The 18,549-nt window shown below is 41.3% G+C and overlaps 1 protein-coding gene across 2 annotated transcripts in view; it reads right to left on the bottom strand.

Annotated features, from left to right (window-relative positions):
• Positions 1-18,549, bottom strand: part of HERC6 (HECT and RLD domain containing E3 ubiquitin protein ligase family member 6) — a 65,693-nt gene that overhangs the window by 36,472 nt on the left and 10,672 nt on the right. For both annotated transcript variants that reach the window (XM_028848618.2, XM_078002009.1), the window contains exons 4-10: positions 17,582-17,809; positions 14,821-14,915; positions 12,243-12,370; positions 10,870-11,006; positions 9,568-9,635; positions 2,778-2,899; positions 2,163-2,222 (exon numbers count right to left, since the gene is read on the bottom strand). In XM_028848618.2, the coding sequence (XP_028704451.2) occupies positions 2,163-2,222; positions 2,778-2,899; positions 9,568-9,635; positions 10,870-11,006; positions 12,243-12,370; positions 14,821-14,915; positions 17,582-17,809 (838 nt within the window). The remainder of the gene's footprint in view (positions 1-2,162; positions 2,223-2,777; positions 2,900-9,567; positions 9,636-10,869; positions 11,007-12,242; positions 12,371-14,820; positions 14,916-17,581; positions 17,810-18,549) is intronic.

The following is an 18,549-nucleotide window of genomic DNA, read 5'->3' as shown; positions in this document are numbered from 1 at the left end:
GTCTTATCAACAAGTTGTTTTAGTGATATTTGAGAGGCCAGCATTCAATAAGCTTAATAATTTTTAAATAATGCATTATCAAATATTGTATGCCAGCTGCAGTGGGTCATGCCTGTAATTCCAACACTTTGGGAGGCCAAAGTGGGAGGATTACTTGAAGCCAGGAGTTCAAGAGACCAGCCTGGGCAGCATAGAAGAGACCTTGTCTCTACAAAAAAATAAAAAAATAAAAATTAGCCAGGCACGGTGGTGCACACCTGTAGTCTCAGCTACTCCGGAGGCTGAGGTGGGAGGATAGCTCAAGCCCAGGGGTTCAAGGCTACAGTGAGCTATGATCAAACTACTGCATTACAGCATGGGCAACAGTACAAGACCCCATCTCTAAACATTAAACAAAACAAAACAAACAAAAACGCCAGGCATAGTGGCTCAGGCCTGTAATCCCAGCACTTTGGGAGGCTGAGGTGGGTGGATCACTTGAGGTCAGTAGTTCGAGATCAGCCTGGCCCAACATGGTGAAACCCCGTCTCTACAAAAACTACAAAAAAATTAGCTGGGCATGGTGGTGCATGCCTGTAATCCCAGCAACTCAGGAGGCTAAGGCGGAAGAATCACATGAACCCAGGAGGCGGAGGCTGCAGTGAGCAGAGATCACGCCACTGCACTCAAGCCTGGGTGACAGAGTGAGACTCTGTCTCAAAAATATAAATAAAAAGAGGCTGGGTGTGGTGACTCATGCCAGTAATCCCAGCACTTTGGGAGGCCGAGGTGGGTAGATCACTTGAGGTCAGGAGTTCGAGACCAACCTAGTCAACATGGTGAAACCCCATCTCTACCAAAAAATATAAAAAATTAGCTGGCTGTGGTGGCGCACACCTGTAATCCCAGCTATTTGGGAGGCTGAGGCAGGAGAATAGCTTGAACTCGGGAGGTGGAGGTTGCAGTGAGCCGAGCTGTACCACTGCACTCTGGCCTGGGTGATAGAGTGAGACTTCGTCTCTAAATAAATAAATAAATAATAAAAAAGAAAGAAATATTTTCTCCTTGCTAGATTAACTGATTGATAGTAATATTAGGGCTAAAATATTTATGCAAGTACTAAAACAAAGCATTATAAATTTCCCCCTTAAAATATATTCTCTTTTGTAGCCTTTGACATCTTAGGAGTTCCTCACTTCTGGGAAGTGAGCATAGATACTTTTTCACATTCGGAAGAAAATAATTTTCACGTAGAAAAGATTTCCCCACATGCAGTAAGAATTAGCCTGAGGTGAAATTGTTAGTATCCAACAGTTCCTCTAGTCCCACAAGCTGACTGAGAATGCAGCTGGGTTAAGAACTATTGGGACTGCCAAGGGGGTTGTACAACGGCAAGTAATAGCAACAAGGGTTAAGTGAGTACCACCTAGTGGCCAGGAGTGGGTACAAGATGTGTATCACCATATTTTGAACCAGTGAGCAAACTTAAGGCCGCGTTAACGAGAGAGGACCAAGCAAAGGAGAACCCATATGAGTTACACTAGCTGCAGACAGATCAGCAAGGCATCAATCTCCAAAGAGGCAGAGGGCAGCCTAAGACCCTTTACACTGCTATTTCTCCTTCTCTTCCCTTTTACACCCAGGTGCCATATTGGAGAGCTTGGAGGAAGGAGCAGAAATAGAAGACTCAAATATTGAGCATTACAGGAATTATTTCAACTAGTGGATCAGACCAAATGTTAAACCAAATAGGAGTGAAATCAGATTTTCTTCTGTAGCAGTGAGTTAAAGACAACATAAATAAGATCTATTTTTTAATTGATCGTACACAGTAAAAATGGTAAAGTGTACTTACTCTTGGCTTCTAAGTACTAAAGCAATGTGAGATTTAGTCAATCCCTTATATATACAAAGATCCTGAAAAAACACCATTCCTTCTAGTCAGACAACAGAGTAAAGTGGTATGAAGGAAGTAAACAATATTAATTAGGAATTATAACTTACGGTGGTCTAACAGAAAATTACTTTATAAAATGAAAGAATTCTATAACAACCTACAGAGTTCTCTGTGTTGGACTTTGTGAGCAAGAATAACGAAATTTGCAAATTAAACCTACTTGAAACATTTCATTTTAAATATTTTCCAGTGTTTTAAATGAAGGTAACTCTTATGTAAGTATTACCTTTTCTTTAAAAAACTCGCCGTCAGACAAGCAGGAGATGAAAATATCATTCTAATTTCACTGTAAAAGGAATAACAAGGCGTAAGTCACAACATACCATAAAGCATGCCTTTTAAAAATCTTATTATGTCTGAATAAGTAAATGATGATGTGGAATCATTGTTATTGAAAATAACTACTCTCTTAAGAGTCTCCCAAATCCTGGGTATACTTTGTTCATATTATTTCTAAATCTCACCAAAACCTTTTATAGTTGATTTGTTCAAGTCATGTAGGTTTAACTAAAACCTATCCCTGTGAAGACCAAAACTCATAAAACTCCAAAGGGTAAACTATGAAGATACGAAAACAGTCCACCTTATTGACGGCTTTGTGAGCTTTTTTGATTCACTCCTGCAACTCCCTCACCTAGTAAGGCACCTGGGATATCACATGTCCTCCATATATCTACAAATGAGTACACTGATGACCTAGTCACACTTAGAGGCTGTAGAAGAGAATCACGGTCAAAATACAAATACCTTCACAACAAAACCAAAACCTCTATCTTAGGATAAAATTACCAAAGCCTCAGAACCAGATAAAAGTGGCTTATAACTTATCAGACAGAGCCACCTTTTAGCCACGTCACATTCAGTACTTCTTCTTTTCACTGCTATCCATTTTTCTGCCATGGACTGGCTAATTCGGCTTATTTCTGGCAGGGTTTTCCCGGGAGCACTTGTGGAACTAGTATCCTTCAGGGAAGGAAAAAACAAGAATGATCAGGAACACACACACATTCAGTAGTAAATTATACAGTAAATCATCTGGCATGGGTGGTAAATAGGCCCTGCCGTCTTCGGTGGTAGCATTTGGTGGGAGGAGCTTTGGCATCAGACCAGTAGGGCTATTCCACCTCCGAGCCTGGGCCACTTTGCTTGGTTTGAGCCTTAGTTTCATCATAAAAAAAAAAGAACATAGGGCTTCAAATAGATACTTGTAAATCAATATTCATTGCAGCATTATTCACAATAGCCGAAAGATGGAAACAACTCATGTCCATCAACAGATGAATAGATTTTTAAATATATACATAAAAATGAATATTATTCAACCTTAAAGGAATGAAATTCTGGCCGAGCACAGTGGCTCGCACCTGCAATCCCAGCACTTTGGGAGGCTGAGGCGGGCGGATCACCTGAGGTCAGGAGTTTGAGACCAGCCCAGTCAACATGGTGAAACCTTGTCTCTACTAAAAATACAAAAAATTAGCCAGGCGTGGCGGTGGTCACCTGTAATCCCAGCTACTCAGGAGGCGGAGGCAGGACGCTTGAGCCTGGGAGGTGGAGGTTGCAGTGAGATGAGATCATGCCATTGCACTCCAGCCTGGGCAACAAGAGTGAAGCTCTATCTCAAAAAAAAAAAACCCAAAAAACAAACAACAACAACAACAACAAAAAACAAAGGAATGAAATTCTGACACATGCTACACAACATGGATGAATTTTGAAGACAAGCTAGTGAAATAAGCCAGATGCAAAATGACAAATATTGCATGATTCCACTTATATGAAGTATCTAGAATAGGCACATTCATGGAGACAGAAGGTAGATTCAAGATTACCTAAAGCTGGGGGCAGAGAGGAGGAATGGGGAGTTATTATTTAATAGTTACAGAATTTCTGTTTGGGGTGATGAAAAAGCCTTAGAGTTGGATGAGATGGATAATGGTGAGAGTTGTACAATATTATGAAAGTAATTAATGTCACTGTCACTACATTGTATACTTAAAATGAGTAAAATGGCAAATTGCATTTATATATATTTTACCACAATAAATAAAAAGAGATAATAATACCTACCTCTCTGGGTTCTTGTTAAGATTCAATTATAGTAGGTATAAAAAGCTTTGGGTTTATAATAGGCACTCAATAATTAGTTTTCTTGTTCCCTTTAATCATCCACAAGTGTTTACTTTTATGTCAGTAACTCTCAAATTGTTATGTGCATCTGAATCACCTGGTGGGTGATTCTGGTGGGCTTGTTAAAGTAGATTGCTGGGCTCCACCCCATAGTTTCTGATTCAGTGGGTCAGGGTAGAGCACAAGAATTTGCATCTAACAAATACTCCAGTGATGCTGATGCTGCTGGTTTGGGGACCACACTTTGAGAACCATCGTTCTATATAATACTTTAGAGCAAATAACCCAGCCAGGGGTTTCAAAAATCACTGTCTGGAAAGAAAAATCCATTTTCAATATAGTCTTCCAAAGGCATTGGTGCTATAACTTATACCTATGCCTCCACTGCACTCGTTATGAGCCAGGAAATCCTGCATCATTTTGGTTTAATGCTGAAATAAAAGACCCCTTGAAAAAGACAGGTAACCACAGCTTTTAAAGTTCCCTTCAGCTTCTTGATCTGAGTCCTGGGTTTTCCCTGTAGTTTGATCAAGAGGAAGTTTTTTTCCCCCACATCCCAGGAAACTTGGGACAATGAAGCGCTCCCTCTTGGCACTTACATACCATTTCTTTATTTTCTGCTTCAAAATCCCTAGCCGCTCCCAAATGCACGGTACGAGACTATGTCATCTGCCTCCTCTTCTTTTGTAATCTTCTCCCAAGGTCCTGGTCACTCCCCTTCATTCATCGAAAGCTTTGGCACCTTGCTGACTGTCTTCCTCACAGCACGATTCCCATGGTCACCCTTCCTGCCCTCGCTCTTGGTAACTTCAGAATTGATGAACATTATCTATCTCCCACCTTCATCTTTCAATTCTTAATCATCTTCACTCTTTTCCTCTGCTCCACCGCAGCCACACATGCCCTGGATCAGGGTTTCTAAACTGGCACTATTGATATTTTGGGTCAGATAACTCTGTTGTGAGCAGTTGTCCTGTGTATCATAGGATGTTTAGTGGCATCACTGGCCTCTGCCTATCAGATGTCAGTAGCAGCCACTCCCAACACCATGCTCTTCCCTAGTTATGACAAACTACAATGTCTCCAGACATTGCCAAATGTTTCCCGGAGCATGAAATCACCCCTAGTTGAAAACCACTGCCCTAGATATAGGTGAGAAGCTGGATGTTATAATTATCAATTGTTCCATCTTCTAAATTTCTACCAGAAATGTTCTCTTCTCTGACCATCATACACCATCTTTCAGATTCACCTCCTTTAGAGTAAAACCCACAGTCCAAGATTCTTTTGTGCACCGGGATCTCCAATTCATTAGCCCTGTTGTTTGTCCATGATTCATCACCCTCTTTTGTCCTCCTTACCCAGGTTAAATTCCATGGTTCATCACTATAATCACACCTATAACTCTTTCGTCCATTTCCTATTGTACTTACCTAGCAAAATTCCATCTGTAATTAAACTGGACTCTGAATTACTCCAAAATCCAACCGAAGCAGCCTAACATCACTGGAGAAAGCTGCACAACTGTGCAGACTGATTTCACTTTAAGCCTGTGACCACAGATTTCAAATGGGCACCTGACACTGTCTATTGGATTCCAAGGCTACCTGCTTTTTCCCTCTCTAAGACAACTGCCGCAACCCTTCCTTTTCTTCCTAAACCTTTCATGCTCCTCTGCTTGCTCATGCTCAGATGGGGACCTTGCCTTATGCATCACTGAAAATTGAAGCAACTAAGCAAGAACTAATCACCTTCCCACCATCAACCTACCTGCACCTGCATGTTTCTTATTACAGCAGAATAAATACATCTGTTCATACCCCTCAAATATGCGTTAGATTCTGCTTCCTCTCTCCTACTCTCAGACATTGCTTCTGCAATTATTCACTCTTTCCTTCTCTCTCTTTTTTTTTTTTTTTTTTTTTTTTTTTGAGATGGAGTCTCGCTCTGTCGCCTAGGCTGGAGTGCAGTGGCGCAATTTTGGCTCACTGCAACCTCCGCCTCCCGGGTTCACGCCATTCTCTTCCTCAGCCTCCTAAGTAGCTGGGATTACAGGTGCCCGCCACCATGCCTGGCTAATTTTTTGTATTTTTAATAGAGATGGGGTTTCACCATATTGCCCGGGCTGGTCTTGAACTCCTGACCTCATGATCCACCCGCCTCGGCCTCCCCAAGTGCTGGGATTACAGGCTTGAGCCACCACACCCGGCCTATTCACTCTTTCTTGTGCAGCATGAGAAACCCTCCCACAGTTCTCTACTCTCCTTCACATCAAAATTTCTCAGAGCTGTCAGAGGCATTGTTTGCACTTGTTCCCCTTCTATTCTCTGTCTGGCCCACTCAGGTCAGGTTTCCTTCTCTCTCCTTTGCAATAACACAATCTTACCAAAGCAAAAGTAAACTATGCACTCCTCTTACTTGACCACTCGGCTGTATTTGACAGAATTGGCCACTTTCTCCTTCTGGAAATACAGCAGTCCCCCTTATCCATGGGGGATGTGTTCCACCAAGACCCCCAGTGGATGCCTGAAACCATAAATAGTACCAAACCCCATATAGACTATGTTTTTTCCTATTCATCCATACATATGATCAACTTTAATGTATAAATTAAGCACAGTAAGAGATTAATACCAACAACTAATAAAATGAAACAATTATAATAATTTACTGTAATAAAACGTATGTAAATGTGGTGCCCCTCTCTTTCTCTCAAAATAGCTTATTATACTGTATTCACCCTACTTCTTGTGATGAAGGGATGAAGTGGAATGGCGTGAGATTTCATCATGCCACCCAGAACATGTGATTTAAAATTTACAAGTTGTTTATTTCAGAATTCTCCATTCAGTATTTTTAGACCACAGTTGAATGTGGGTAACTGAAACTGTGAAAAGCAAAACTGTAGATAAGAGGTACTACTGGGAGCCAGGCACAGTGGTGCACACCTGTAATCCCAGCACTTTGCCAGGCCAAGGTGGGCAGATCACTTGAGCTCAAGAGTTCAAGACCAGCGTGAGCAACATGGCAAAATCCCGTCTCCACAAAAAAAAAAAAAAAAAAAAAAAAATACAAAAATTAGCTGGGCATTGTGCTGTGAGCCTGTAGCCCTGGCTACTCGGGAGGCTGAGGTGGGAGGATGGCTTACGCCTAGGAATTTGAGGCTGCAGTGAGCCAAGACTCCAGCCTGGGTAACAGAGTGAGACCCTGTCTCAAAACAAACAAAAAAACAACCAACCAACCAACCAAACAAACAAACAAAAACAAAAGAGAGGACCTCCGAACGGGTGCTTTCTTCTCTTGGCTTGTTTGGCCAGCCTCTCCCGATTTTCCTTTCCTCAGAAACTGGTCCTTCTTAATCTGTTTTTCTGGATCCTCCACTGTCTGATCTCTGATGGAGATGCTTGATTTTGTCCCCCTTCTTTTCTCATTTGCACTCTCTCTCTCGGTGAGCTTTCATCCAGGTCCCTGGCTTTAAATCCCGTCTGTGGGTTGATAACTGCTGTGTTTATATTCCATTGCCAGCATCCTTCCTGAGCCCCGCATTCACATATCCAGCTCAGTCTCTAGGTCTCCTTTCCAAGCACATTTCTGATCGGTCCCCCCTCACATAGCTGACCCCAGCTTACAGAACTGGCTCCATCTTGTAGAGCTCTTCATCCTTTCTTCCTACGGTTCTGCCTCACTGGCCTTCTGTCACACATACCAAACTCATTCTTGCCTCACAGTCTTTCTGTGTGCAGTTCCCTCTGCTCTGTGCATTCTTTCTCTGGACCTAAGCATGGCTAAAATCTCTGCTCAACTGTCACAGCCTCTACAAAGCCTTTTCTGACAGGCTTTTCTAAAGAACACCACCTCCGTCAATCTCAAACAATTGATTTATTTTCTTCAGAGTACTTGTCACTGTCTAATGTAATTTTTTTTTTTTCTTGAGACAGAGTGTTGCTCTGTGCCCCAGGCTGCAGTGCAGTGGCACAATTTCAGCTCACTGTAACCTCCACCTCCTGAGTTCAAGCGATTCTCCTGCCTCAGCCTCCCAAGTAGCTGGGTTCAGGCAATTCTCCTGCCTCAGCCTCCCGAGTAGCTCATGCCACCATGCCCGGCTAGTTTTTGTATTTTTACTAGAGATGGCATTTCGCCACTTTGGCCAGGCTGGTCTCGAGCTCCAGACCTCAAGTGATCTGCCTGCCTCGGTCAACCAAAGTGCTGGGATTACAGGCATGAGGCACCATGCTGGGCCCCTAATACAATCTTATTTATTTTGCATTCACATATTTATGGTCCGGCCCTGCCTGTGGAGTCCAAATGCTATGAATGAGGGTAACCTTGTGTGTATTATTCACTTTTGTCCCAGGCATCAAAAGCAGAGCCTGATATATAAAAGGGTCTCAATTTTTGTTGAGCGGCTGATTGAACCACTATGATAGAGCAACCAAAGTATAGTCTCCTAACTATCCCAGCAGGACGGAAACCTTTGCCTCTGACTACTTTCTGTGCCAGGGACTATAGAAAGGGTCTATTATGTTTCTAATTTGTACTTTTTCCTGTTATCAGGAATGTTTTAAACATCAAGTAACATTCCTGATAACAGGAAAAAGTACAAATTAGAAAAATAACTATGAAGGCTTTTGTTTCCATAAAAACACTTCAGAACTCACCCAGAAATGTAATAATAAAATCCCTCCTGTTAACAATTAGGAAGGCACTATAGCATGGTGGATAATGGTGTAAGCTATTGGGTTAGACTGCCTGGATGCGAATCCAGCTCTACCACTTACTAACAGTGCAACTTTGCATAAATTCACCTCTCCGAGACTCAGCTTTTTCAGCGGTAAAATGTGAAAAATAAAATCAACGAGAGTTGATATGAGCATTAAACATCTTGATCATCTGAAGAACTTCGACTGCTGCCTGATACATGGTGACTGCAGTTAAAATGAGTCATTACTGTTATCTATCACCATTAATTCTGTTAAGCAATAAATTTGAATTGGGGACTCGATGATGTGACCCTTGCAACAAAGGACAGCTGAGACGCTGCAGGCCGCCCCCTCCACACACACCCCTGCACACTCACACACATGGCAATCCTCCCGTTGAAGGAGGTGCCACTGGGAAATTCCCTACAGGACACCTCACAAACCCTTTCTTCACAGTCCTGGACAGGGAAAATTCAGTTCCCTCCTCAAGATAGAAACAGCTGCTGTTGACAAAAGTTACATGTGTATGTGCACTTACATAATGCAAATTCAACATACACACTTACTAATAAAGAAAAAGGAAATCTGAAATGGTGGGGGCGGGGGGTGTCTAATCTGTTAGGAAAGTTAACGAATAAGGAAGTGAGAATTATGTAATATTTTTTCATAAGCATTCTAATACAGGACCTTATTGTTTTAGTAAAACACCTGAATATATGTGAATAATGCAGTATTTCAAATACTGCTCTGATATCTTGAGAAAAAATAATTTTTAAGAGGAGCAAAAAGTATAATAGATACCTGATGAGTTGTCACAAAGTTGGCATATGTTCCAGCAAAAATGTGTTTGACTTGAACATCCACGAGGTCTAAAAGAAAGTCATAAATCCATGCTTACGAGCTTTTAGAAGTAAAAATAAATCTGATGTATTACCAAGCCAAATTTACTTACTTACTGGCAATTTATATTCTCCTAAACGGATTTGGACTATAAACGCATAAAAGATTAATTTTTTTCTTTTTTTTCCCTCCCATCATATTGAAACAAAAGATCAGTTTTGATCAGATTACATGTCATATATTCACTTAGTCTAAAATTTAGTTTTTCATGCACTTGTATAATGCAGCCATGTGGCCATGCTTTAGAAGACATTTGATTAAATATATAAAAGTGCATTGTTCTGGTTGCTTCTTTACTTTCTTAATAAACTTGCTTTCACTTTATGGAAAAAAAAAGTGTATTGTTCTGATGCTTACGTAATCAAGTTAGGATTCTCTTCTGTATTACCTCAATCTTTTTAATTATTTTATTTTATTTTATTTTATTGAGACAGAGTCTCACGCTGTTGCTCAGGCTGGACGATCTCAGCTCACTGCAACCTCCACCTCCTGAGTTCAAGCGGTTCTCCTGCCTCAGCCTCCCGAGTAGCTGAGATTGCTGGTTTGCACCACCACGCCCGGCTAATTTTTATATTTTTAGTAGAGACGGGTTTCACCATGTTGGCCAGGCTTGTCTTGAACTTACCTTAATCTTTAGAAATGATTACCAAATACCCTAAGATTCACTGCATAAGAAAAAAATGCACTACATATATATATACACACACATATACGTATACACATACACACACATATATATGTGTGTATACGTATATGTGTGTCTGTGTGTGTGTGTGTATATATATATATATAAAGAAAAAGTACAGCCAGGCCCGGTGACTCACGCCTGTAATCCCAAGCACTTTAGGAGGCTGAGGCAGGTAGATCACCTGAGGTCGGGAGTTCGAGACCAGTCTGATCAACATGGAGAAACCCCATCTCTACTAAAAATACAGAATTAGCCAGGCTTGGTGGCGCATGCCTGTAATCCCAGCTACTCAGGAGGCGAGGTAGGAGAATCACTTGAACCTGGGAGGTAGAGGTTGTGGTGAGCCGAGATCAGGTCATTGCACTCCAGCCTGGGCAACAAGAGTGAAACTCTGTCTCAAAAAAAAAAAATAAAAGTACTAGGGAAACTACAGTTCTGTAGGATCCTTTGAAAGATACTAGTTCTCCTCCAGTGGCATTGATGAACACAAAATCATGAATTAGTGGGACTCATACCTTCAGCAGAAATCAGGCATCTAATGTCAAAGTTCCCTGTCAGGGCCTCTGGATGAGTTGGCTTGCTTGTGTCACTTGGTCCATGACCAAAAGATATCACCTGACCAGTGGTGTGCACATATGCAAGGGTGTGATAACTACAGGAGAGAGAAAACACCATAATGAAGACTAAGGCACTCATGGCTTTTGAGAAAGATGATGTCCCTTAACATAAAATAACAAACACAAAAAACCAATTTGCTTTTACTAAGCACCCAGCTCCCCTATCACAATATCAGTGTTAGAGGGCATCAAAGGATGTGGCTAAACAGATGGCCAGTCAATATTAACTTACCACTAATCTTAAAAATAGAATGTTATTGATGGGTCTTTACTATGGTTTCTATCATTTGTGTTTTAAATGCAGGCATTTCTATTTTTTTGTTTTTTTTTTTTTAATGCATTGGGTAGACATTTAAACACTCAAAGTGTCCTCATAATTAGGTCATGCAGAACTCTGAATATATATGTAAGTATATATATATTATTATTATTCTGCATCATGAGATTAATTTACTTTAATTTTGTCTTATCAACTTAAGCAGGAAAGCTCTGCTATTTTTATCAATCTACTTCCCATCCTCCAGCACCTGGTACAGTGTTCTATACACAGTAGACTTCCAATTATTTCTTATTAAATAAATAAAATACCTAGAATAAAGATTAAAAACTGAAAGATTAAACTATATTTGAAATAAGTAAATTTTCAGGCAGGAAAATGCTCTATAAAAAGCGCAACCACATATTTTAGGGTTTTTTTTTTTTTTTTTTTTTTTTTTTGAGACGGAGTCTTGCTCTGTCACCCAGGCTGGAGTGCAGTGGCCGGATCTCAGCTCACTGCAAGCTCCGCCTCCCGGGTTTACGCCATTCTCCTGCCTCAGCCTCCCGAGTAGCTGGGACTACAGGCGCCCACCACCTCGCCCGGCTATTTTTTTGTATTTTTTAGTAGAGACGGGGTTTCACCGTGTTAGCCGGGATCGTCTCTCGATCTCCTGACCTCGTGATCCGCCCATCTCGGCCTCCCAAAGTGCTGGGATTACAGGCTTGAGCCACCGCGCCCGGCCATATTTTAGGGTTTTAAGGTTTGATAACATTCCATGTGAGTCATTTCTAAGTAATAAAATATGACACTTTCTACACATGCGAAGGAGGAGAAGGAGAAGGAGGAGAAGGAGGAGAAGGAGGAGAAGGAGGAGAAGGAGGAGAAGGAGGAGAAGAAGAAGAAAGAAGAAGAAGAAGAAGAAGAAGAAGAAGAAGAAGAAGAAGAAGAAGAAGAAGAAGAAGAAGAAGAAGAAGCAGCAGCAGCAGCAGCAGCAGCAGCAGCAGCCTATTACCTTCCGCAATCTATCTGCGAAACTAGGCCATCAATTCTTTCCACAAGTTGTGGACCTCTCTTCTCAGGAGTGGGGCTGTATCCCAGCTGTCCAGAGCTATTGTCTCCAAATGTGAACACTTTCCCATCCTGCTTAGCAAAGGAAGAATCAAATTAATTTCAGGTTTAAAAAGGTAACTAAAAGCTTACTGATTAAGTGTCTTACAAGAGTTAATATGGGAGCACTCTGTGAAACACAAGCTCTACATAAATAGGAGAGATCCTTTATTCTTTCTAATAGTGTATGTTGAGTTAACACATTAAACATGAAAAATCGCTGGGGTCAGGCACAGTAGCTCACACCTGTAATCCCAGCACTTTGGGAGGCCATGGCAGGAGGATTGCTTGAGGCCAGGAGTTTGAGACTAGCCTGGCCAATACAGCAAGACCCCATCTCTACACAATTAAAAAAAAAAATCATTAGCATTTCCTTAAAAACTGGGCACCTTGGTGATGTATTGTACAGCATGGTGACTATAGTTAATAATGTGTTTCATATATGAAAATTACTAAGAGAGTAGATCTTAAAGATTCTAACCAGAAAAAAAGATAATTCTGTGAGGTGATGCATATGTTAACTAGCTTGATTATGGTAATCATTTCACAATGTACACATGGATCAAAACATCATGTTGTACAGCATAAACATACACAATTTTTATTTGTCAACTGTACCATAATAAAGCTGGAAAAGGAAAGAATTAGGTACTTAATAAGTTTTTATTGAATGAATAGATGGACGAATTAACTGGTTCAAGAGTAAAACCAACATTTAAGTATGAGGTTGAATTTATTTGAGCATTTTCCTAAAAATACTGTCTTCTCAAAACATTCTATGATTACAAACAACTGTAGCTTTCTCTTTATTTCTATTTATTCTATTTAATTCTATTTATTCTTTATATTACGAATAATATAATCCAAACAATTGAGGGTTTTCTAATTTAAGATATGCATTTAAAACAAACAATAAAAATAATTGGGGGAATATAGTTTTTAAGCAAACATTTCAACTACACAAGCAGTTTTCAAGTCTATTCCTCATGGCTCCAGAAGGAATCCATCCCTTTGGAATATATTGTATGGTAAGGACAAGAATGGGAAGAAAACATTCAGGAAGCTGGGTCGTAACTATGCCAAGCAAGAAATGAAATGAAACAATCTTCTAGTCTGTAAAGTGGGTTATTGAAAACTGTAAGAATTACTTTGTTGCTTCTATAATAATATTTATCTGTAGAATCACATTGTCAATGAATAATTGCTAAAGGGGCCTGGCACAGTGGCTCATGGCTGTAATCTCAATACTTTGGGAGGCTGACGTGGGTGGATTATTTGAGGTCAGGAGTTCAATACCAGCCTGGTCAACATGGTGAAAACCTGTTTCTACTAAAAATACAAAAATTAGCCTAGCATGGTGGCGGGCGCCTGTAATCCCAGCCACTTGGGAGGCTGAGGCAGGAGAATTGCTTGAACCTGGAAGGCGGTTGTTGCAGTGAGCCGAGATTGTACCACTGCACTCCAAACTGAGTGACAGAGCAAGACTCTGTCTTAAAAATAATAATAATAATAATAATAATAATAATAATAATAATTGCTAAAAGGGATTAGTTCCTGTATTTACCTTTTTTTTTTTTTTTTTTTTTTTTGTAGACAGGAGAGTCTTGCTGTGTCAACCAGGCTGGAGTGTGGTGGCAAGATCTTGGCTCACTGCAACCTCTGATTCCTGGGTTCAATTGATTCTCCTGCCTCAGCCTCCCAAGTAACTGGGACTACAGGCGCCCGTCACCACGCCCAGCTAATTTTGGTATTTTTAGTAGAGATGGGATTTCACTATGTTGGCCAGGCTGGTCTTGAACTCCTGACCTCGTGATCCACCCATCTCGGCCTCCCAAAGTGCTGGGATTATAGGCGTGAGCCACCCCACACAGCTATTAACCTAATTTAGTAGGTATCTAAAGATATTTCCTAAAGCTGAAATTAGCTTTTGTTATAGGATCTTGAAAACCTTATGAATTATATTTGGTTCACATCTCCTCTTTAGATATGTGTACACTGAATGGCTCTGTCTAGATATTAGTATATATATCTTATGCTACAGTCTGAATGTCTGCATCCCCCAGAATTCATATGCTGAAATCCTAACCCTCAATGCCATGATATTAGGAGATGGGGCCTTTGATAGATGATTAGGTCATGAAGACAGAACCCTCAAGAATGGGATTAGTGCCCTCACAAAAGAGACTCAAGAAGGACCCCTCAGCCCCTTCACTATGTGAGGACACTGTGAAAATATAGTATCTATGAATGAGAAGTTTGGCCCTCATCAGACATCAAATCTGCTGGCACCTTGATTTTGGACTTTCCAGCCTCCAGAACTATGAGAAATAGATCTCTGTTGTTTATAAGCCACTCTTTTTATGGTATTTTGTTATAGTGGCCCAAATGGGCTAAGGTCTCTGGCTTTCAACAATAATTAGTACCTATGTACCTTGTTAACATTTCTCTGGAACTTAAAAAAATAGCAACACATTTTAGATTACCTGGATAAGCACCGCAGTGTGCTCATCACCACAGCTGATATAAATCACACCTAGATTCTTCAGTGCACCAATTGAGAGAGGCTTGTTGCTTTGCACTATTGAAAGAAAGCAGCATCTTTAGAGTATAAGAAACAGACTCAGATTTCATGACTATTTACATTTTAATAGCTTTTTATATTTTTTATGTAACAGATATATTTTATTATTCTTATAATTCACTAACATACTTTTCAGATTTCATGAGTATTTATATTTTTAATATCTTTTTATATTTTTCATGTAAGGGGTATCTTTTGTATCTTTTATTATTTTTATAATTCATTAACATAATTTTTAAAAGTAAACAATCCAAAGTATAAGACAGAGGAAAAATCCTACCTTGGGAAAGAAAAAATTAAGTGCCCTTTAACATTTATTTCTGGAAGCTATCTCATCTTCTGGAATGCCCAAGGCTATTGACCTAGAAAGCTAAGCTTCAAGACCCTCATGCCTGATACTACTGCCATTGTGTTGTATTCGTGTGTCAACCTAAAATAACAGAGAAGATCTCAAAGAACAAGTTTATTTGGGAATGAATGATGGGATTACAATCCAGGATATGCATGTCATAGCAGGCCATGGGCATATCTGAGAAGGTTGAGGCAAGCGGGAACTTCTAAAGGCAAAAAGGAAAAGTACACGAAGCTTATTTTGAAACAGAAGTTCATTGGTTACAAGGACTTATTGCAGGCAGTGACATGTGCACTGGCCATTGCTAGGAGAGGGTCTACACAGAAGCTACCCTGACTGCAAGGTTGCCATTTAGTAAGGTTATTTGCAAGGCTGCAGTTCGGAAACACTGTTACTGGAAAGATGTCCTCATAGAAGTGGCCTTAACTGCAAGGTTGTGGTTTTGGTAGAGTCCTCTGGGATAGTTATTATCAGACGGATCTGTGTGAGGATCCTGCCTTCATGCCCCCCGGCCTCCCAACTCCATTTTATTAGGGTTTGAAATAAGTGACTCCATATTGATTCTGACAATTTTCACATATTTCTGTCACATGATAGGTGCTCTGCAAATGTATTATAAAAATTGAAAAGATAAGAAAAACTGGCTGGGCATGGTGGCTCACACCTGTAATCCCAGTACTTTGGGAGGTTGAGGCGGGTGGATCACTTGAGCGCAGGAGTTCAAAACCAGCCTGGGCAACATGGTGAAACCCCAAGGCTATTGACCTAGACAGCTAAGCTTCAAGACCCTCATGCCTGAAACTACAAAAAATACAAAAATTAGCTGGGTGTGGTGATGTGTGCATGTGGTCCCAGCTACTTGAGAGCTGAGATTCCAGTGAGCTGAGATCACACCACTGCACTCCAGCCTGGCCAACAGAGTGAGACCTTGTCTGAAGAAAAGAAAAGAATAAAGAAAAGAAAAAAGAAAGAAAAGGGAAGATGAGAGAAGGGAAGACAAGGGAAGGGAGGGGAGAGGACGGGAGTGGAGGGGGAGGGGGAGGGGGGAGGGGGAGAAGGGGAAAGGGAGAAGGGGAGGGGAGGGGGAGAAGGGGAGGGGAGGGGGAGAAAGGGAAGGGAGGGGGAGAAGGGGAGGGGAGGGGGAGAAAGGGAAGGGAGGGGGAGAAGGGGAGGGGAGGGGGAGAAAGGGAAGGGAGGGGGAGAAGGGGAGGGGAGGGGGAGAAAGGGAAGGGAGTGGGAGAAGGGGAGGGGAGAGGGAGAAAGGGCGGGGAGGGGGAGGGAAAGGAAAAGGAAAGGAAAGAAAAACTTAGCTAATGCTGAAATGATGAAATGAAACAAGGTATAGGTGCTCAGCATGGGACTGGCACAGGTTAGGTGTTAACTATATGTTAGCTGAATGTAAGGAATTGAATAGAGGAGGATGGAGTTTGTGGGGAGTACATCTTGAAGAGTTTTGTGTTCAGGGGAACTGGTTGTTTATAGAAGTTTTCTTTTGTCTAGAGGAACTGGTTGTTTGACCTAATGTTAGCAGTCTCCCAATCCAGCAGTTTCTAAACTTTGCTGCAAATTGGAATCACCTGTGAGATCTCTAATGATGACGGATGCTTCTGTTTCACCCCCAGACATTCTGATTTAATAGGTATGGGGTCTGACCTGGGCATCGGGATTTTTAAAGGATCCCACAGTAGGCAGAATAATGGCCTCCCAAAGAATAATGGTCTCCCACTTCCTAATCCTGGAGCCAGTAAATATGTTAAGTTACCGAAACCGACGGAACTAAAGTTGCTAATCCGTTGACCTTAAAACAAGGGAGAGTCGCCTGGATTACCCAGGTGAGCACACTGTAATCGAGGGTCTTTTAACTGAGGAAGAGGGAGGCAGAAGAATCTACATGAAAGTAATGTGACTTGAGAAAGACTTGATCAGCCACTGCTAGCTTTGAAGAAGAGGTCTATGAGTCAATTAATGCAGGTGGCCTTTAGAAGCTGGGGAAGGCACGAAAATGGATTCTCCCCCAGAGCCTGTAGAGATGAAAGCAACCTGCTAACACCTTGACTTTAGCACAGTGAGACCTGTGTCAGAATTCTAACCTCCAGAACTACATGATAATACATTTGTGTTGTTTTAAGCTGCTAGGATTGAGATGATTTGTCACCTCTACAACAAGAAACTAATACAGCTCCCTAGGTTATTCGAATGTGTCACAAGTTTGGGAACCACTGTTTTAACTGTTAAGACTGCCCTTTGCCAAGTTGGTCTTCCAACTGGAAAGAAAGAATGATTTACTGCACAAACAAGACTATCTCCTTACCTGGGACATTACGCCCACTGAGGGCCAGCTGCCCTGCACTGTTACTTCCCCAGCCAAACGAAGTCCCACAGAGAGACAGGGCAAAGCTGTGAGCCCCTCCGGCAGCCACCTGAGCCAGTGGGATCCCCTCCAGGGACCTCACTCTCTGCGGGCTGGCTTGAGAGGGGACCTCCTTCCCCAAGCCCAGCTGCCCATGGCTGTTCTTTCCCCATGAAAACACTTGGCTATCTACAAAAACAAAAACAAAAACAAGAAATTAAGAATTGTACACATATTAGAATACCAAATTCAAATAGAAACTACACTGTAATTCTACAATTTTTTTTGTGGCTTTAATGAGGTATAATTGACAAATAAAAATTTCATGTATTTAAGGTATACAATATGATGTGCTGAAATGCATATATATTGTTAAATGATTGTCACAATCAGCTAATTAACATATCCATCACCTCACATAGTTACCTTTGTGTGTGTGCAGTGAGAATACTTAAGATCTACCCTCTTAGCAAACTTCAAGTATACAATGCACTATTATTAACTGTATAGTCACATGGCTGTACATTAAAAACATATTCACCTTATAACTGAAAGTTTGTACCCTTTGACCCACATCTTCTGATTTCCCCCAAACCCCCAGCCCCTGGCAACTTCCTTTCTACTCTGTTTTTGTTGAGTTTGACTTCCTTTTTTTTGAGACAGAGTTTCGTTCTGTCATGCAGACTGGAGTGCAGTGGCGCGATCTTGGCTCACTGCAAACTCCACCTCCTGGTTTCAAGTGATTCTCCTGTCTCAGGCTCCTGAGTAGCTGGGATTACAAACGTGTGCCACCATGCCCGGCTAATTTTTGTATTTTTTTGGTAGAGATGGGGTTTCACCATGTTGGCCAGGTTGGTCTCGAACTCCTGACCTCAAGTGATCCACCCACCTCGGCCTCCCAAAGTGCTGGGATTACAGGCATGAGCCAC

The sequence above is a fragment of the Macaca mulatta genome, chromosome 5 (genome assembly GCF_049350105.2).
Source record: "Macaca mulatta isolate MMU2019108-1 chromosome 5, T2T-MMU8v2.0, whole genome shotgun sequence".
In the NCBI taxonomy this organism is placed as follows: Eukaryota; Metazoa; Chordata; class Mammalia; order Primates; family Cercopithecidae; genus Macaca; species Macaca mulatta.
The sequence above is the reverse complement of the archived record's forward strand: the minus strand, read 5'-3'. Positions and strand labels throughout refer to the sequence as shown.